Here is a 21,791-nt window from a genome sequence, read left to right as displayed (position 1 = left end):
TTTGCACATGGATACACTTAAAGGGAGTTGCCCTTCACTGTGGCTCCTGCAGTATCCTATCTTAAAGCACTGGCTTTCCCAGATGAAGATGCACTTGTGTATAAGATAAGCGGTTAGTGATTTTTTTTTTCCAATACCTTATTCTCTCTGGCATGCCCTACCTCTCAACCTTGGTCATACTGCTAGCTTGCCAAACTTGTTGACTAGATTAATGCCATGAGAGGGGATCCGGTCTCTTTCCAAGCTCTTATTGTGTTTATACCTGCAGGCATAAGCTACTGTGTTGGACAGATTTTTAGATGTCTCCTGTCTGTTTCCAGATGAATCTCCAGTCTGTGATCAGAAGGACTCTTCAAATGTTCAGCTGCGGAGCTGCCATGCAAGAAACGCCTGCATGCCCATTGAGGAATTATGTCTTGTATCTCCCCAGGGGTAAGAATGCTCATCTGTCCCAGCAGAAGCAGCCTATAGTTCAGGCCAGGAAAGTTTACTTCTCCCAAAGTGTTGATCCCAGTCCTCAACCCCCACAGCCAAGCCCAAACCAGGCACCCAGCTTGCCCACAAACCTTGGACTTCTAAAACCCCCAAGTTCTCACTCCCAGACTCTAACTCATGAGAGTTTTGGGGTAATGGTAGCCTCCTTTTGAGGCAGTTCCGTTTGTCAGATGGTATTCCAGACACCTTCACCACAACATTCTGTCATCGTGGGACAAGTCAGTTTAGTCCTTGGACAGACCAATTTGCCTTGCATTGAGGACCGTGTTTTTTGTGGCTTGGGGGCTTAGGAATCCTGCACTGGAGTTGGGAGAGTCCTTTCTCCTGTTTTCTTGGGGAAAACCCTACAATGGATGCTGGGAAAAACTCTACTATGGATGTCAGTCTATAAGGCTGCACCGGAGTACTGGATACTTTGTGGACACTGTGGACTTGGTTGTCAGAGCAATCTCGCCTTCCTATGAACATTCTGGAGCTTTGGGCAATTTGATTGTTGCAACGCTGGACATCCTGACTGGAAGGCCATCCAAACAGGATTCAGTCGGACTAATCCGTCGGGGAGCAACAAGAAGTCTTGCTCCAGCATAAGAGATAGAAAGAATTCTGTCATGAGTGGAATTACACATTCTAGCTGTATCCAACATTTACATCTCAGGAATGGGCAGTTGGCAGGCAGACTGCGCCAGCCGACATCTGGAGGTGTTCCAGGACCTGTCGCAGGCGAACGGTGCCAGACATGGACTCTTTAACAGCAAACTGGACAGTTTTTATTTTTTCCCAACAAACTGGATAGTTTATTTTTATTTTTCCCCAGGTACAATGATCTTCTGGCAGTAGAAGTGCATACTGCAGTGACTCCATGGGATCTGTACAGCCTTATTTATACCCCTGGTCATTCTTGTGGCACGAAATTGTACCTGTTCGTTGTGGTACTCTGACCTGATCAGATGCTTAGCAGATGTTTTGTGGGTTTTTCCATATTGCCTGTATCCTCTTTCGCAAGGATCAGTTCATCGCCCTGTTTCACACGATTTAACAGAATGGCCGTTAAAGCCCAGGTACTGACAGACAGGACTATCTCTGAATCGGTGATCCCCCATGAAATCTATTTGGATGTTATGATCTTGTTCCAAAGCTTGCTAGCTTCCCATACTTAAGACTTTTTTGTACAGGTCTTTCCCGTGTACTCCCTCGTGTCTGAGGTCTAAATTAAAATCTTTAACACTTCAAAAACCACCCTTTGAACCTACCGTTATACGAATACACCCCTTAACAGGATCCTTCATCCTGCAGCACAGTTGAGTGACAGAGCCTGGGAGCCCGCCTCTGCTTTACACGAGACCACAAAGTGTAGAAGGTCCAGTAGGTTAATGAGCATGAAGAAAGGACACTCCAGCACACACTACTGAACACCCCCCAATTCATACATGCTTGATTTAAATGTTCTTTTTGGTTTTAGCCTTGGTTCACACTGATGCGATGCAGGAAACGCACAAGATTTGCTGCGTTTTGCCCTATTGCATAGCAATCACACAGCGTCCATGCGATTTGCTGTAGGTGTCAATGTTAAATTTACGACACCATGAAACGGCTCACAAAATGCAGTGCAATTGCCAAAATCGCATCTCATGGGCGTGAACATCTATGGGATTCAGGTGTGGGGGGAAAAGGGCCCTGCACCATTTTGGTACGGATGCAATGTGATTTGAGCTCAAATTGCACCGCATAGACATTGCATGTGATGTGCACAGAAATGCTGTGGGATTCATGTGGAAATTACATGAGGTGTTCACACGCAGTAGTGTGAACCCAGGCTAAAGGATAATTGGTTGGTTACAGTGGGGAAAATGAATTTGATCCACTGCAGATTTTGTAAATTTGCCCACTTACAAAAGAATGAAGGGTCTATAATTGTTATTATAGGTGTATTTTAAATGATAGCGACAGAATATCAACCAAAAATCCAGAAAAAACTTGATACAAATGCTATAAATTGAGTTGCACTTCAGGGAGTAAAATAAATGTTTAATCCCCTACCAACCAGCAATAATTCTGGCTATCACAGACTTGCTACAGTGTGTGCTGATGTGGTACACAGATAAGTCCTGTCAATTTAAGAAGGTGATCCTAACAACTTATGTGTATAAAAGACACATGTCCACAGAATTTTTCTTCCATTCAAATCTCACTAGAGCTGTCAAAGGACGTTGCGGACAATATTACAGACTTGCACAAGGCTGTAATGGGCTACAAGACCATCAGCAAGAAGCTTGGTGAGAAAGACACAACTGTTGGAGCGCTTATTCACAAATGGGAAAAAAAATACAATATAACCATTTATCACCTTCGGTTTCCTGAGAAAATACAGGCTCAGTCCAGAACGACACTGGAGGAGCTTGTGAATGATCTCAAGGCAGTTTGGACTACAGTCACCAAACTAACCATTGGTAACACAATGCGCCACCATGGATTGAAATCCTGCAGTGCCTGCAAGGTCCCTCTCCTCAAGAAGGCACATGTATAGGACCATCTGAAGTTTTCCAATGAAAGAAGGATTGGGAGAAAGTGCTGTGGTCAGATGAGACCAAAATTTTTCTCTTTGGCATTAACTCGACTTGCTCTGTTTGGAGGAGGAAAAATGCTCACTATGACCTTAAGAACACCATCCCTACAGTCAACCACAGAAGTGGAAACATTGTGCTTTAGGGACGGTTTCTCTGCTAAAGGTACAGGCCGACTTCGGCGCATTGGGGGGGCCAATGAACGGGGCCACATATTGTAAAATCTTGAATAAGAACCTTCTTCCCTCAGCCAGAGCACTGAAGATGGGTCTTCCAGCATGACAATGACCTAAAACATACCACCAAGGCAACAAAGGAGGCTAGCCAGTCTCTAGATCTTAATCCTATAGATCATGTATGGAGGGAGCTGAAACTTTGAGTTGCCAAGCGACAGCTTAAGGTTTTAAAGAAGAGCTCTAAAGCAGAGTGGACCAAAATCCCGTAGTGTAAATCTGTTAACCAACTACAATAAATGAATTGTCTTATCTCTGTGCTTGCCAACAAGTGTCCCCCCCCCCCCCCCCCCCCAAGTACTAAGGCATGTTTTGCTTGGGGATCAAATACTTATTTTTTTAATATTTTGTGTTGATATTCTGTCTCTATCATTTTAAAATACACCCATTATTAAAATTGTAGATTGTTTATTTCTTTGTAGGTGGGCATACTTACAAAATCTGCAGGGGATCAAATAATGATTTTCCCCACTAATTGTATTAAATGTACTTAAATAGCCTTTTGCAGGAAAGTGCATTTAAAAGGAGCCTGCAGAGCATTATACCCACCGTCAGCAGATCAGGGGTGCAATGTGCAGCTCCTGCAGACCCTGAAGATGGCTATCTTGGTCGTACCTTCAACACAATCGGGATGTTATTTGTGAGCAGGAAAATCAAGCAACCAAGAGGACGCTCACCAGTGCTCTCGTAGTTCATTGAGAACGATGGCTGATGGCGCTTGTCTATTCACAGGAAACTGAATGAATGACAGCGGGTGGGCAAAAAAGATCCCCCGCCCGCTGTGACAGGGAGGGGGGGGGGGTCGGGGGGAGAAGGTGCAGAGGCTGCAACATGTTCCACCCTTTTTTTTAGAGTGTAACATGGAACGTGTTCCAAAGGGTAACCTATCCTTTAAGCTGTGAAATGTGTAAAAAGCATGGCCTTGGGTGGGAGGTTAAGAAGTGTGTGCTGGAGTGTCCTTTCTTCATGCTCATTAAACTTGCTGGATCTTCCATACATCATCATTGTGTGTCTTGATTCGTTTACCCTTTAAACCTGTTGGGGATATCCTTTTACTCTCACAAGGCCAGGTTCCATCTTGCCATCACCTTTGCAAGGTTTGTGTCTGAGCTGGTGGCCTTATTGTGTAAAGAACCTTTTCTGGTATTGCACAAAAACAAGCTGGTGTTGAGGCCAACACGTTCTTTCATCCTAAGGTAATTTCTGCATTTCACCTTAACCAGGATGATGTTCTTCTGTCTTTATTTATGGTTCCCGTTCATCAGGAGTATAGGAGAACCTGCTTCTGATTCCAGTATTTCTAGGTGGCTCAGACAGATAATCATCCAAGCTTATGTCCTGAAGAATTGGGTTCTAATTTTTTTTGTTAAAGTGCACTCTAGTAGATCTGTAAGCGCCTCTTGGGATTTTAAGCATCAAGTAACTCTCTCCTAGATTTGGAAGACACACCACCTGGTCTTTTAATACTATTCTGGCCTCTTCTAATGCCAGTTTTAGATGCAAGGTCCTTCAGGGGGCTCTCTGAGCTCTAGTCCTAGCAATGTTGTTTTTCTGGGCCTTTTTTTCGTTTTGTTGCTGTTGTCCACCCCTTGGGTGGCTTTTGGATTTTGTAACAGTTTCTAAATACATTTGTCCCTCAATCAACATTTTCTTTTATTATACATCATGGGACACAGAATCGGGCTAATATTCATTACCTGCTGGGTTATACTCCATCTCCAGGTGAATGGACACTGGTAGACCGAAAGTCTTTAGACAGGAAGTGATGCCATATATAACCCCTCCCTTATAGGAGGCACATCTGTTTTTTTTACCAGTGCCTGCAAGGTGGATGGCATGGTGTGTTGAGCTCTCTGAGCTCCAGGTCTCTATTCCCACGAACGGTTCCAAAAATGAATTAAGGGATTGACCAATCGGATCCATTTGACACAGACTTTTATGCTTGGCTAAATTACTTGAGATCCTGCAAGGTTTTGCCTGTAAGCCACCCCCAGGCGTGGGTGCTACGGCGCTAAGGCATTTTCTGCAGGGTGCTGTACAGGTCCAAGGGAGTGGGCCCTAAACATGAAAGGGTACCCAGTCCTTGAAGGTCCAAGTGACAGGAACCCACCCTGAAGGGTGAAGATTGGGCCCTTAGTTTCTAAGTGACCATATGCCTGGACGGGTAAGTGAAACCCCTTTATTTTATCATTGTGGGGTGTCCCAGTGATTGTAACAACCAGTCAAGCTAGCTTGGGGCTGGACACCGTGTGCAATGATCATACAAGGGTGTTTTGGGCTAGCTGTGGGTGTTTGCAAAGTGTACTTTTTTTTTTTTTTTTTTTTGCTTGTCTGGCGGTTTTTTACTGTATGATGGCGCACACCATGGTGCACCAATTTACTTTGGCCACCATGGCGCACGTGGGTTCGTAAGTGCGCAGCTGTGCTCAACAATCGTTTGGAGGCCATGGTGCGCATGCATTGGCAGGAATGCCGCTATGCTCAGCAGTTGCTCTTTGGTGGCCATGATGCATGCGCATTTGCAAAAACGCCGCTGGACTTAGCAGTTTGTCTTGGCGGCCATGTTGTACGCAAATACAGCCACACCCATTCGGCAGGACCGTGCACAAGCATGCATAGAACGTTCCGGCGCACACTCGGCTTATTTATGCTGTGTAGACCAAGCATGTGGTGCTTCCACAAGGTACCTGTGAAACACAGAGCAGGCTCTGAACAGACACTTGCAGTGGTTCATTTCTTCATACCCTTGTCATGTGGGTCACCAAGTGTTGCTTGGCAGGCTATGGTGCTTAGCCTTGTTGTTGCATAGGGGCTTGGTGAGCCCTGTTAAGGGGTCTCCTTTCTGAGGTGTGTTAAATCTACACCCAAGTATTTTATGGCTATTAAATGTCTTCCAATAAGAGGAACGGGGCTAACACTACATGGAAGGGCACATTTATGTTGTTGGTAGTTCCTGATAAACCTAGTCGTATCCCTAGTGTTGTATCCCTGAAAGACCAGAGTCTTCCGGGCAATCTGAGCCACTGCGCCTATCTGGTATTGTGCACAGTCAACGCTGCGGCTTCACCCCTTATCACTAAGGATGAACTGTCCTCAGCCCTAGCTGAGTTAGAGCACATGATTGCCTCCATCCCGCAGGGTGGCAAGAAGCGTGACAGTTCCCCCTCCCTGGAGCTTCCTAGTTTGGAGCAGGAATGGGTTGAGAATGATTCGTTCTGCCTTTTAACTTGCCTGTTAAAGCAGAAGTGACTGAGCCCCCCCTGGTACTCTTGGGATCCCTGAGGCCTCTTCAGTCCGCATAGGCTTTCCCCCTACACCCCCTGCTGGAACAGGTGGTGTATGCTGATTGGGAATAGCCTTACAGGATTTTGTTCCTCTTAAGAGGTTTTCCCTTTTATATCCCATAGATCAAACGTTTGTTAAGAAATGAAGCATGCCAACTGTAGTTGCAGCAGGCTCTTCCTTAAACAAGAACTTAACTTATCCATCTTATGTTTCAAGCTGGAGTTGGGGGGGTTTCCCCTCGGAGGTTTTTAAGATCCAGCGTTCCCCCCCCCCTTTTGCTTGAGGCACTACATTTAGTGCATTTAGGAGTGATTGTACAGGTTCCTGTATCCGAAGGAACGAACCTGTTTTACAGTTAAAAACCAAGCGTGGGTCACAGGGCACATTTTCGTACCGAAGATCCCTGAACCAATATCTACTAATCCAGTCCTTTCGCATGGAGTTTGTCCGCTCAGTTGTTGCCTCGTTCCAGATGGAAGACTTTTTAGCCTCTATTGATGTAAAGGATGTGTATTTACACATACCTATCTTTCAGCCTCATTCGAGGTTCCTGCGACTTGCAGTAGAGGAACGTAATTTTCAGTTTGCGGCTCTACCCTTCAGGCTTGCTACAGCTCGCCGGGTGTTCACAAAGGTCCTAGCACCAGTACTAGGTGTTTTAAGGAGCTCAAGGGATCTTGGTGCTAGGGTATCTGGATGACCTCCTGCTCAGATAACTCACTACAGACTCTAGAACAGAGCATAACATGTACAGTGTGGTATTGGAAAGCTTGGGCTGAATCATAAATACCGAAAGGTCAACCTTGAGACCAGCTCAAGGCCTAAAGTATTAGGGCTGACCCTAGATAACGGTTCAGAAAATAGTTTTCTTGCTACCCGCAGGGATCTGTGCCTTGAAGGATCAGGTGCGTCAGATAAGGGGCACCAGGCAACCCTCCATTCGGCTCTGTATGAGTCTTCTAGGGAGGATGGTTTCCTGCGAGGCAGTGCCCTATGCCCAGTTACATTCCAGGCCTCTACGACAAGACATCTTGTTGGTTTGGAACAGGAGAGGACAAGCCCTGGATTATCCATTGTTCTTGTCTCCTCTGGCACACTTAAGCCTAAACTGGTGGTTCCAGGATCAGAACCTGGGAAAGGGTTGATCCTTCCTCCCTGTAACTTGGAGAGTATAGACTACAGATGCCAGTCTTTTAGGCTGGGGAGCGACTCGAGGGGTTTATAGCTCAAGGGAAATGGTCAAGGACAGAACAGATCCTGACCATCAACGTCCTGGAATTACGGGCAGTATGTCTGGACGGTGGAACTTCAGGACTGCCCTATCGGTGTTCAGTCCGACAATGCCACTGCAGTGGCCTATATAAACCACAAAGGTGGTACCAGGAGTCGTTTAGCTCTGAAGGAGGTGAACCACATACTAGCCTGGGCAGAGGGACAGGTACCGATTCTATCGGCAGTCTATATTCCAGGAGTAGAAAACTGGAAGGCACCAGCCTGGCCAAGAAGGCCCTGGTTCCCGGAGATTGTGAGACTAACAATAGACAGGCCATGGACGCTTCCACAGCGCCCCAATGTCTGTCTCAAGGTCCTATATTCCACCCCAATTTACTGTATATAAATTTGATGGCATGGCTATTGAAGCCAGGGTGTCAAAAGGACTGTGGCATCTCGGGACCAGTGGTGTCTACCCTAGTGAACGCTAGAAAAGCTGTCCCTAGGAAGATCTATCATACGGTCTGGAAGACTTGTATTGCTTGGTGTGAAGCCAAAAAATGTCATCCAAGGAAATACGTGATTGGGAGAATTCTCTTTTCTACAGTCAGCTGTAGAAGTCAAATTGGCTTGGAGTACAATCAGATGTCAAGTTTTGGCCCTATCGGTATTCTTCCAAAGGCCCCTAGCCTCCCATTCACTGATCCGAACCTCTATGCAAGGGGATCCCATTTGCTTCCCCCCATTAAGTGACGTATGTGTCCTTGGGACTTGAATTTGGTGCTGTCTGTGTTACGGAAACAACCATTGGAACATATTAAGGAAATTCCATTAGACTTGTTGTCACGCAAGCTAGCCTTCCTGATGGCTATCACCTTGGCTAGAAGGGTGTCTGAGTTGGCGGCCCCTTCATGCCAGGAACAGTACTTGATCCTTCACCACGACAGTCGCATTATGACAAGAACCCAGGAAAGGGCAGGCAGCTTCCAAAACTTCCATTGCCAATTGGGTCTGTCAATTGCTCATTCAGGCCTACGGTCTGAAACGTAAAGCTCCTCCCTTTAGGGTGAGAGCTATTCTACCAGGGATGTAGGAACCTCCTGGTCTTTTCGATATCGGGCATCTGTGGCTCAGATTTGTGAAGCTGCTACCTGGTCTACAGGACAGACGTTCACAAAATGTATCAAGTGGATGTTCAAGCAGCCGAGGATTCGGCTTTTGGGTGCTGTGTACTGCGGGCGGCCGTATAAAAACTGATGGCTATTGTTTGGCAGGGTGTCTCCCTCCCCTCAAGGCTATTGCTCTGGGATGTCCCTGCAGGTAATGAATATTAGCCTGACGAAAAAGAAAATAGGATTTTTTTCGTCATACTTGTAAAATCTGTTTCTTTGAGTACATCATGGGACACAGAGGTCCCTCCCCTCTTTTTTGAGGATTCAGTGCTTGCTACAAAACTGATGTGCTTATATAGGGTTATATAGGGGATCACTTCCTGTCTAAAGACTTTTGGTCTACAAGTGTCCATTCTCCTGGAGATGGAGTATAACCCAGCAGGTAATGAATATTAAGCCTGACTCTGTGTCCCATGGTGTACTCAAAGAAAAGGATTTTACAGGCAAGTATGATGAAAAAAATGTCTTAATAGTTCATTATGGGTCACAGGAAGATCATCAGAGAAATAGGATTGTGCAACCACCTTCAGGAGAGTGTACACTGGGAACTAGAGTTGTTAAAGAACAACCTAACCCCTCACATGTCTAGTGTGACTGTTGTCCTTTTTGGTTTTATTAATACTATTTGTTCTTCCAGCAATATTTTTTCAGTAATTCATGAGCTTAAGTCCTCAATACTAGAGCTTATTGGATCAGTTAGAGCTCAGCATTGTCAGAGATTCCAGACCCCACAGGGAAGAAGCTCTGTAAAGGCCTGTAATGTGACATTAGGGCACTAGGTTATGTGGGTATTGGCTTCAGGCGCCTGGGTGCACTGTGTGTTTTTAGCTGCTGTCCAGAGTCATTATGCTCCTGTCTTGTCAAGTCTGTTTTTGAAGATTCCTGCTTGGTGCAACCACTGGTGGTTTGACATTCGTCTGTAGGGTAACCTACTCCATTAAAGCTCATCCTGCTGGGACTGCTAGGGGTGTTCAGACCAACATTTGTGAGTGCTAGGGGTTTTTGTCCTGGAAACCCCACAGCATAGCCCCTACAGCAACACTTTTTAACGTCTATTGCAGCCATCTTCTAGAGACACCTCTATGGAAGTTTGTTGCTTTTGGTGCATGGACTGCATTATTTAAAGTTGTGAATGGTTGCCCTTTCCTTATGTAGCCAGTTCCCTGCAAGGTTTCAGACATCTCTTCCTTGCAGTTGCCTGGTCATGGATGGCATTAACCTTCCAGGGTTTGCCTCACTAGATTGCTCGAATGGAGGATAAAAAGTGTAGAGGTATCAGTGGGCGGCCACATTAGCTTGTGACTCTCTGTTAATATTAGGAGGGCTAGTATTTCTTCCCTAAAAACAAGATACTGACAGCCCAGACCCCTTTTTTCCTCGCTGAAGTTCACCCTTATTCCAAAGGCATCTCTGTCAGGTGAGATTTCCCTTTTTTCTGCCCTGTCCAAACAAGAATTCTCCTTTGCCATATTAAAGTTCATGGAAAAGGTCATGGAAAAGTACCCTTTGCTTTCTTCCGGATACAGTCCAGAGTATTACTTGGGAAAAGCTCCCACATTCAACTTTTTTTTTTTAACCTAAATTCCAGCATCTGTTTCCCTATTTTGCAAGGCTGCCCTCCAGGTCGTCTGTTCACAGGTTCTTCAGATTTATACCAGGTGGATATTCTAGCCTCTTCTGATTCCAGTTTTGGCTGCAAGATTCTCTGGGCGGCCTTCTTGAGCTGTTCAGCTGCAGATCATCTGTTGACCTTGGTTAATGTGGGCCTAATAGCAGGTATTTGCTGTGTTGCCCACCCCTCAGTTGGACTGCTTTGGGACTTCCCAACGTGTGATTATTCTCCTTTGTCCACTAATGAATAATTTAATATCAGAATTTTTGACCTGTCATATATTAGTTTTAGGGGACACAAGTCCCATCCCTATGCTTTTACAGCTAGCTATGAAAAGACATGCTAGGAGCTGGAGGGGTTATGCTGTTCTTTTACAACGACTCTGCTTGGTTGTCAGTGTCCTATCTCCTGAAGGTGGATCCATAAACCTATGTCTCTGAGTATCCTCCTTTGTTCCAAGAAAAGGATTTTACAGGTAAGTCAAAAATCCCCTTTTTAAACTTGCTATAAAATTTACTTCTTGGAGTTTCTTGAGGGACAAATGTCCCACCCCTCTGTCTATTGTCATACTCCTTATACTGCTTTTCAGAAAACTGAGGCATGCTGGGTGTAGGACAGTATCCAAATTTTATTGAAAGCAGCAGTATAATCCAACAATCTAAGAATTCTGGTGTCCCTCAATCAACTCCAAGAAATACTATTTACGGTAGATAGGATTTTTTCTGTTCAGCTGTTCAGGACCTGAAAGATAACTTTATATTGAGCTGTGCACCAGGTGAAAGTTGAAATTTTGGCTTTAAGTGGAAGTGGTTGCTCTTTAAGATGATGGATCGAAGAGGGCTGGTCCTTGGGTGGACTTGGAAGTACGTATGATTTCCGTAGCACGAAGAGGTGGATCAGCAGTGGGATGGAGATGACAAAATTGCATGTTTTTTGTCTTTTGACCTTCCTTATGGTATGCAGTCATGCAGCACAGCAGGGCTGTGGAAAGTCGAGTATGAGCTCTTCTTTACACATCTTTTTCAAGTTAAGATTTGTTTCAATTATGGATTTATCCATTTGGTTGGAGTTATCCTTTATTACTATACTAATGTGCCTTGATCACACTTGTTATAAGAAAAAAATTATGTCTGGGAATACATAAAGAATCTACTGGCAACTATGACCAGTTAATGTGGTGGTTTCCATATTTTGTACAGAATTTGAAAGATTTTTTTTATGAATTTTCAATTTTGGCTCATGCGTATTTGATATTGTATTTATATTTTCATTGTAGCTGCATACTGCAAACAGCCACTGAAGATAAGAGGCATCCAGTAGTCACCAAGTATAGGAACACATTATGGGCAAATTTGAATTGTATTCCTTGGTGCAGCAGTGATTGCTAGAACCAGAGTTTGTAGTATAGTAGTGGCAGCTCAGGAATTTCATTGAATATGTAGAAACAATCAAAAATCATTTTCCTGGTGGATTTTTCATGTTGAGAATGTAACAAGGGAAACTGGAGCCCACATAGGTCTTGCTGAACACCCATAATTCACATGTGGACAGGAGTACAGTCTGGGAATTATGGCAGGTGGAATCTCACTATTGGAGTATCCGAATCAAATAGGAAGCCAGAGGCTGATTCAGCTTTAACTTATAACTAAAATATATTGTGGAATGTATTGACCCTTTAGCACATACTGTGAGTTAAATCGTACAAAGCCAAAATTTTTATTTTTTTGAAATGCATGATACTATGTTGTGTTTTTATTGCTGTTTGTGCACTGGGGAGATTCACTTCTCTACTTGTCCTGGAGACCATTGTCGCTGAAACAGAATGTAAGAGAAAACGCTAAATTCCACCGTTTTTACGAGGCCAAAAGATGAGCAGAGATCTTCCAATGAGGCCATTCCTCTCATTTTCGGGTGATTTCCTTCTATAGAGATAGCCCCACTGCTCACACCTATAACCCAGCCTTGGCAGCAAAGAGCACATGGAAGGGCAACGCATGTCAAACAAAACTAAAAAAAATTCTCAGCTCAATTTACCAGCCTGCAACCAACCAAATTATCCTGCCTAACGGCTTTGCGTTAAAAACAAAGCTTTCGTTTTCACACGTTTGCAAATGCATGCGTAAGCTGCAGAGCCACTTTATGACACTTCAGTATTATATGCAGTCCTAACGCTCATTTTTTTGAGAGTCTCCATAGTAGAAGCGAATGCATTATAATGAATTTCAGAGGGCAGGTAAGCCTAGAGGGAGCCCACTTCTCCTTATAGGCACAGGGGCCTACTGGGCTTCCTTCTCCGTTTTCACTTTCTGTCCTGGAGATGCAAAAGCATAATCTCTACTAAACACAGACAACAGAAGTAACTTTTGCTGTTTTATCCAACATATAAAATAAAAATTTTGGCTTTACATACAATTTAACGAATGCTGGTTGGTGCCAAGTGGTGATTGGTCACTTTTTAAAAATAGATTTCATATTGGTCGCGTGGATCGACAGACAGCACTGAGCTTTGATGTACAGAATAACATGATGCAGTCTGTCACCATCATTGACACAACAGTCTTTGTTTTCAGGAGTCCATGTGTAATTTGGTTAATTTATCTGTTGATCCTACTGTTGTTTTTCAACTTCCTTTAACATACCAAATTGAATTTAGAGGTTTGATACAAATTAGTTAACACTCAGAACTGGGGTTCTTAAAATGGTCTGTTTGTTCACTTATGTAGAACGTTTATCCAGAAAGGGGGAAAAAAAAAAACCTTTAACTACTAAATGTGTTGGCTGGAGTTTGGGCTTTAATTTATTAGTGAGGTTCATCTTAATCTGCTAGTCCAGGTGGCCATGCACTAGAGTTTCTAAATTTTATTTTAAGAATGTTTGATTTTTCTAATCAGTGAGTCAAATGGATGCATGTTTTTTTTTTTTTTTTTATCACAGTGACAAGAGAATTTTGAATGAGCAGGATGTAAACTTTCTCGATTTGAGCACATTTTTAACGGTGAATTTGACATTCCTTTGGGAAAGTCCATTCACTCCAAAATCGAAAATTTCAAAGCAAATATTTTTTTTGGAGTACAGTACTTTTTAAACGACCTCTATGTCATCGTATGCACTGATGGATTTTTTTTTTTTTTTATAAATATCTACTATTGTATGGCCAGCTTAAAGTATAAGTTCACCTTTTGTAACATGCTAGATGGTACACCCATATTCAGAGTGTAACATGTTTAAAATACACCGGCCCAGCATCACAGGGGGTGGGGTATCTTCTCCCCCTAATCTCTGAGAATCTTAAAAGACCGTGCCCGACCACGTCACTCATTCATAGTTCTGTGAAATGAAAACTAAAAGATCTGGCAGCCTTTGTTCCTGTCGGCTTGTAGTTCTCCATGAACTACCACAACATTTGTTGAGCGCTGTGGTAGTTCATTAATGTTTCCTATTAATGTGTAACTGCTTGGCCGTACCAGGTAGAGCCAAACTGTTTACACACAGAGCCTGCATAGCACCCCCGCTCTGCTGATGCTTTCCAGGCTCCCAATAATAAATACACATTTATTTTTTTACCTGCAAAAAGATGTGCATTTATTACTTTTTTTAAAAGCTGAACTTATTCTTTAACACTACCCTCTGCAGACAGTGCTGTTAAGGTGACTCCACTGCTTGTCAATAGAGTATCCACCCTAAGACAGGAAGTCTTCATCACCAGATAAAAAGGAAACACCGCCTAAAAGGCAAAACGACCAGCCGCCTAATCTTTCTGTTTAATTCCGCTTTAGGGCTTCAGTTGGCTAGTTTTTGATTAGTGAAATAATTCTCATTGGTTGCCATGGCTATTTGGTTACACCAAAGTAATTCTAGGTGCCGTTTGATATTCGTTCTGGTGCTGGGCTTGGTCTACAGTAAGTCAATTTGTACAAAGCATTGATTTCAGCATTTTACATGAGACATTTGACAACAAAGTGTCACTCTGTTTCTGAAAAGCAATTACAATTTTCTGTGCTGCTTAGCCCCATTGGATAGTATGTAGAATTGTTCAAGCTATTTTATTATATATTCTAAACTTTCTCAAGTTCTGTTAAACATATGGAAACTGGTATAACACATATTTTGGCAATGTTCTAATTGGCTTCTGTGTGCTGAATGACTTGCTTTCTGGTAAGGTTTTGCTACAGGTAATGTTTGCAGTGGTAAAAGTTAAAGATACTTTCTGCAAAGCGGTGGAGGTTGGCTGGCTTTTTCCCTTGCCGGGGCTGAAGTGGCATTTTATGGCAGTTTATCCATCCCACTGCATTCCATATCCATGCTTTTGTTTGCCCTACCTTTCATTACTTTCCTGCAGTGCATTATTAACCCTTCTGAGGTGTTCCCAAAACGTATAGTAGTAAGAAAATTTATTTCCAGTAGAAAAGTCAACATGACTTTTGTAAGGCCTTGTTGATGCTGGAGGGACACTATCTGGTCGTCTGACACCTGTATAATTATATTTTATTTCTTGCCTGTTTGTATAGTCTATATCTTTCTCTGTGCCTGTGGCTTTAAATCATCATTCCAACAAATAATGTCTTGCAGTTTATTTCCCAAGGCTGAATTCTAGCTGGTTCTCAGTAGAAACTTGAATGCTGAAACGTTCCCTTATTTTTAAGCTGATGATTGCATGAGCAGAGGTTGGGGAGCAGGCATTGGTTTGACCATCTTGCTCAACCTTTCCATGCTCAAGCAATGATGCTTAAACTTTGGCCTGTTGGGAGTCACAAAAAGTTCCCTCTAGAGCCCTTTAGAGCAGTGTTTTCCAACTCTGATCCTCAAGCCCCCCCAACAGGTCAGGTTTTCAGGATATTCTTTGCTTATCGCAGGTGCCTGTGATAAATTTTCTGTTAAACCCACCTGTCAATAGACTGGATATCCTTAAAACATGTACTACTTCTTGCAGCGTGGCTTGAGGAGCAGAGTTGGCAAACACTGCTCTAGAGGTTGTGCAGAAAACCTCTCTTGTGTTGGCGTCTGGCTGATTGCTTCGCTTTCCCAGCAGCCTCGGGGAAGAAGCAAGCGGTAAAGTCCAAGGAAGAGTTGGCTCAGGAAAAGAAAAAGCAGTTGGAGAAGAGACTCCAGGATGTGAGCGGCCAATTAAATAACAAGAAACCCACGAAAAAAGGTACAGTGCTAGATCGCCCCTTTGGCCAACAAAGCCACAGAAATGCAAGCTCAGTGCCCGTCACCCCAAGCAAGCAGGTGTTTGACCTATTCATCCTGCTAGAGTATTAGGAAGCGGGAATGCTTGTCATCTAACTATTCCTCCTCCTGTTTTCATTCATTTTCTCACCGCTGTGATCAGGCTGCTACACTGTGTAATCCTGACCTGGATTAATCCGTAGTATTTAGGAGCTAAAGGGCAGGTTTAAAGGCAAGTGCACATTTAGAATCGAACCTGTGAAGCATGTGCTGTACATTTTTTATTTTTGTTTCCTCTGCAATCACTTTTTGTTTGCACTTACCATGAACATTCATGCTGTCCAAATAGCCACACCCACCTTGTTAAATTCTCAGTTTGCTGGGTAAACGCAAATTTCCCTTATTTTTACTGGACAAAAGGGCATTAGAGACACCTAAGATGACTGATAACTAAGCACAGTGCAACTCAGAGCAGTTTTTGTACAGAAGTATTACATGCAAGGAAGCTATAGTTTTTTTGTTTTTTGTTTTCTCTCCAATAACAGAAACCTGCATTGGTAGAAATGCATAGATATTTTTGCCATATGGCTTGTTCCGTGTCAGTGCTTTGCAGACAAAGTGTTAGCATAAAAGCTAGCAACTGGCGTTTTCGGAATGCAGCAATGACAGCCTACATATTTCTGTCATGAAAAGTTTACCTTCATATATAAAACCTAACAATTGGACTCTCTATTTGCTCTTTTTTGGTCTGTTATTGTACCATTGGAAGTTTTTATATATATATATATAATATGGTAAGTGCAAAAATATTTAGCAGTTGTTGAGAGAGGAAGGTGATCTATAGTCGTGCCCAGGGGGATATCGCTGCTCCTCTGAAGATACAGGAGAGTGAGCATTGTCACCTTGGATCAGGAAGTGTGTTACTGGCAGATTTACCAAGTGGGGAAAACAAAAAAAAAAAACTAAAGCAGCCCCCACATTTAAAGACGAGTAAGCTGCAAAATATATTTTTGTTCTTGGGTTTACATATGCTTTCAATTCATATCTAAATGAAAAATATCAGCATGTGATCCTCCTTTTTTGAGGTGCAAAGCTGAATGTAAAGGCACCAAGGACTCATCCTCCTGAAAAAGGAGTGCTTAGAGTTCCATTGGCTTTACATTGATGAATTGGCTCCTGATGTTTATCCAGGCCTGGTTTACACTGTCAGATGCAGATCCTGCAGGTCCACAGCAAAAATTTGCTGTTTTATTTATTTAGGTCAGAAATATGTTTTAGTGCATCATTCTTCATTTCTTTAGTTAATATTTTTTTCACCCCTCCCCCCTGCCCTCAAGAATTAGAATTCAGCATTGGTGAAGTTCATTGCTCCCTGGAATAAAAGGAGTGCTTATTGGATACCAGGGGTCGCACCATGTGATGCTTTTGCCCAGTGCACTCGGTTTGTTGTAGGAAGTAGTAATTCCCATCAATGCTGCATTCAGACCACTTCAGGCTTGTGTCGCTTGCTCTTTCATAGTTCTTTTTAATCTAATAAATTGTATCATTGCATGAATAAAAACGATGCCTCTCGAAATACTTCTGGGACTGGTGGGTACACTACATTGCAGACTCTAGAGGTTTCATCCCTTTTCTAACACATCACTGCCTCACATTCCAACCTGCAAAACTTTTCTGCTCTACACATATAGTAAAACACTTTCCCTTCCTGTGACTGACCCTGAGCGCTAAAGGCAAGAGTGGTCAGGTCAAGAGCATACATTTCCCCCAAAAAAGTTATTCACCCCCCCCCCCCTCAAAAAAAATAAGCAGTTTCAATATACTAACAGCAGTACATTTAATCTTGAAATGCTATTTTGTAGAAATCCCCAGTTACCCAGCTGTTTCAACCTGGATCACCTCTAAGCCTCAAAATAATTGTTGGCTTCATAAATATTAGTTTGCTTAGACAGGTCTTTGCTTCGTTCACAGCAGAAATACTAAAGGTCCTTAAGTTTTTCTCATGGCACCTTGACTAAACCTTTCCCTCCCAGCACTAATTTTCAGCAGCCTTGTAATATCTAATGTAAACCCAGCAGGTGGACTGGAAGTGTGCAGGGTGAGCAGAGCTGCTGAGAGCATGACTTAAAACACTTCAGTTCTTCTGCTCTGAACTTAGAGGGTGAATTGTTCCATGGTGCCTGCAGCTGTAGAGGTCAGAGATGACGTGTTTAAAGCCCATTTATGACTTGTTAAAAATATGTGCACACTTGAATGTTTGGCCACAGGTTCACTTTCAAGCTGAAGTTTAGTTAAGAGATTTTTTTTTTTTTGGGATGCAGGGTCAAATCATTACTTGCCTCTGATGAAGTATATCCTACCTACTGCAGATTGCTCCTTAGTGTACAAATGTTCTCTGCAGCAATGACTGGTCCTCTACGCATCTCCAAATTTCTGATGGTGTGTTACTGTCTTCGGATCCAACGTTGGTTTATTTAAGTCCAAATGAACTACCCCCCCCCCTCCATTTGTCATCCTCAGTCCTCCATTCAGAAAAGTCCCTTATATTGTTTTCACAAAATCCAACACTTTCTGTGAATGGGGGAGAGGCAGATGAGAGTACCACACAATCATTTCTACTCTAAGGAGCAATCCGCAGGATGTGGGATACACTTCTTTTGTGGTAATTGATGTTGGTGAACATGCATTGCAGAAAGTTTTTTAAATAAACTTTACCTTAAAGTTTTTATTTAAATTATCTCTTAGGACGGTATTTTCCTTTCTTATCTAGTTTATCTGTTCTATTTCAGAATTGTATTTTCAAGTTCCCATATCCAGATAAGTCTTACAGCTATATATCAAAATTAAATCTAAAGTATTGAGTTTTAAAGTCATGGCAGGTGTACATTGGAGACCTGAACCAGGCAAATTTTTTATAGCATAAACCTACTGGTTATTGTTCGCACCCAAGCACATATTTACCGCCTGACTTGCTTCCTGTTTGCTTACAATAAACGTGCAAGAAGCTTTGCCCAATTGCCTTTCCCTATATATATGCCCGATGTATAGGTAAAAAAAAGGATAATTTATGACCAGCAAGCCAGGGGTCTGTGGGATTTAAAATGATCTCACTTTTGTGCATTTTTTTTTTTTCTTGCAGAGAAGTCTGGTTCAGGAGCAGCTGGAGGTCCATCCCGGCTCAGCAGCAGTAGCAGCTCCTCAGAATCCGGAAGCAGCAGCTCCAGCGGGTCCAGCTCTGACAGCAGTGACTCGGAATAAAACTTTAACAATGGAAATCAAAACTGATCACACAATCTTGTCCTTCTCCCCAGTGTCTTCGTCTGAGGTTCAAGGCTTATGTGTGCTGTTTTAAAAAAATAATAAAAGGAAAAAAAAACAACAAAAAAAACAAAAAGAAGGAAAAAACTACAGACTAATTTTATTTTTTAAAAAAAGCAAAAAAAAAAATAGATTCTCCAGTTTGGCAAACAGGCATCAGCAATAACCAGCGAGCAGAGGGCCCTGTTGCTTTAATTGGATTTTATGAAAATTTTACTTTATATAATTAAAGAGATTTTAAACTGGTTTTAATGCCTCTTCTCCCTGTTTGGTCTAAATTGTGTTTCTCAGAACTTAACACAAACTGAACTGACTACCACCGAATTGAATACGCCCCTCAACTTTGGAAACAAATTGCTATGTAACTTCTCACATGGTACTTTCTCTGTCAGACTGTCTGCCTTGTATTTAAATAGGTGTGTGTGTAACCTTTCTGTAGTTCCTAGATATACTAAACCTACGTTTACAGCTTCAGCATTGCGCCTATATTTTTTTTCAAATGGGGCAAAATGTGCACACGTAGCTGATATTACGGGAAGTAACCTTATCTGGTGGGGGTTAACTATTTTTTTTTTTTTTTTTTATATATATATATATTTTAATTTTTCCCTATTTTTTAATTTTTTAAAGCTTTCTGTTTACCTCAAGAAAAAAAGTATATCAAGTAAATTCATATTTTGTAAGAAATTCAACATTTTCATGATACTTCGTACAATGACCCCTCAGCTACACATTCCACTAGCCTTTCTTTTTGCTTTAATGTACATATTGCATATGTTATTTATTAACCATTTGACTTTTGCAAAAGCATTTTTAAACTGCACAGTGGAATATGGGACAAAACCTGTAGTAGAAAAATTGTAATATAGCAAGCAATGCTTACACATTTACTGTTTAGTGACTAGAGTGCAGTTTGTGCTCCTCAAGCTTCATGTGGAGAATTTATTTTGGAAATTTGACAATCCTTCTCTCTTTTTTTTTTTTTTTTTTTTTTTTTTTTTTTTTTGCTTACATCCAGCACTCACTATAGCTTATTCCTGTCTATATCATCTTTATTACGGTTTATGGCAACAGGTGCCATTTTTTGGAGGATATTGTACATTTTTTTTGTGTACCGATCTTTTCCTCTAGCATACGTCACTGCATGTGAATACCCTTGGCACTGGTGCAATCAGAAAAAAAAAAAAAACATTGGTTTTGTTTTTAAATGTGCAGAGAAATTCAGGCCTTATTTTATTTGTCTCCCCTCTCCACCTCCTCCCTCCTAAAACATACCCTCCCACCCTTTCTTTTCCCCATTTAGCTATACTATACTACTTACACCTATATGCATGATTTCCCTAAACAAGAAACTGGGACAACAACTTTGAAATCCTCCCTGTAATTAAGAGTGTATAGCATTTGTATCTCCACTATGTTAATCTACAGTACATGTATATTAGCAGCTATTGAGTTTCTTTTTTTTTTTTTATGCTACCAAATGGCAGCTACAAGAATTTTAGCATAGCACCCCTATTGAAACATTTTAAAGGGTTTGTGGTGGGGTGGGGGAGCTAGTTGTCTATTTTTTATTGTGAAATGTGTACCTTTTTTCTTCTGTATTTCAATATAAGGTTATTTTGTTTTATCTAGTCTTAATATGCCAGACTTCTAATAAATTGTTTTTTTAATTAGAATCTTTGTTAACTCTTCCAAATATGTAGTCATGAATTGGCAAATGCAAACTAATTTTCCAGACAGGGTTACATTTGGTTTTATATTTTATTGTTTTTGTACATTGCAAGCGCTGTACTTTGTCCTAAGGATGAGAATATTCTAACTTATTGTACTGGGTGAAGATTTTGGGGAAAGGGTATTTTTATTACATGTTTTCAATAATGTTAAAGGTGTGTGCATTTGTATTTCCTCACCCACAAAAATAGGCCATAAACACATAGACATTGTTTAATCGAAGGATTTAAATGCTAAAGAGTGTTGGTTTCAGGAAGCACATTCAAAACATCTAACTAATTTCAACCAGCTTCTTAAAGTGCAACAGGCTAGTTGCGCTATGCTATTGTGTTTAGGATAATAGAATCCTTGGCTAGTGTACAAAGCAAGTGAATCAAAGTAAATGTAGCTGTAGACATGAGATGAGGAGGTGATCTTGCATCTGTGGATAGTCCCTAAGCTGGCTGGCCACCTGCGCTTATGGATCAGTATGTGACAAGTTAGAAATTCATCACTTTTTATTCTCTCTGATAAGCCAGCACCAGCTGCTGTTTCTTTTCCATCTTTATAGATGCTGATTGTAAGCAACTCTAAGTTGACCTTACAAGTTAATAGAGGGGCTTGGCCATCGTGTGCCCCTAGGACAATCTGATTATGCGTGTGAGCATTGGGGAAGAAAACTGGAGGAATTTCTGGTTAGATTTTCTTTCCATATCAGTGGTTGGTGGTGTTTTTGCATCAGTAAAGCATATTTAAACATAATTATGACTTCATTGCAAAATCTCACATTAGCTCTGTTTGGCAGAACATACATTGTGAATTGACCCTGTCAGATGAGAGGCCTTTTATAGAGTGGATCACTGTAATCCCTGCATGTGACAGGGCAAACAATTCTCATTTATCCCTATCCTGAACCAATGTTGAATTTATTAAGGAAATAATACCTCAAGCCCTCTGACCTTCCCATTTTTTTGCAGAGTGGTTTCTATGGAAAATGTCCCCCCAGTCCCATAGTTGGTGGTAG

At 42.0% G+C, this 21,791-nt stretch overlaps 1 protein-coding gene across 11 annotated transcripts in view; it reads left to right on the top strand.

The window, feature by feature from the left end:
* BRD3 (bromodomain containing 3) overlaps positions 1–21,527 on the top strand; it is an 88,660-nt gene extending 67,133 nt beyond the window's left edge. For 7 of the 11 annotated variants that reach the window (XM_040324075.1, XM_040324073.1, XM_040324072.1 and 4 more), the window contains exons 12-13: positions 15,597–15,722; positions 18,879–21,527. In XM_040324075.1, coding sequence (XP_040180009.1) covers positions 15,597–15,722; positions 18,879–18,997 — 245 coding nt within the window. In that variant the 3' untranslated portion in view covers positions 18,998–21,527. The remainder of the gene's footprint in view (positions 1–15,596; positions 15,723–18,878) is intronic. The other 4 variants (XM_040324076.1, XM_040324081.1, XM_040324083.1 and 1 more) reach the window with 3 other exon arrangements.
* Positions 21,528–21,791: the final 264 nt, after the last annotated feature.

This window comes from Rana temporaria, chromosome 9, assembly GCF_905171775.1.
Source record: "Rana temporaria chromosome 9, aRanTem1.1, whole genome shotgun sequence".
NCBI lineage: Eukaryota > Metazoa > Chordata > Amphibia > Anura > Ranidae > Rana > Rana temporaria.
This window is presented reverse-complemented; position numbering and strand designations above follow the sequence as displayed.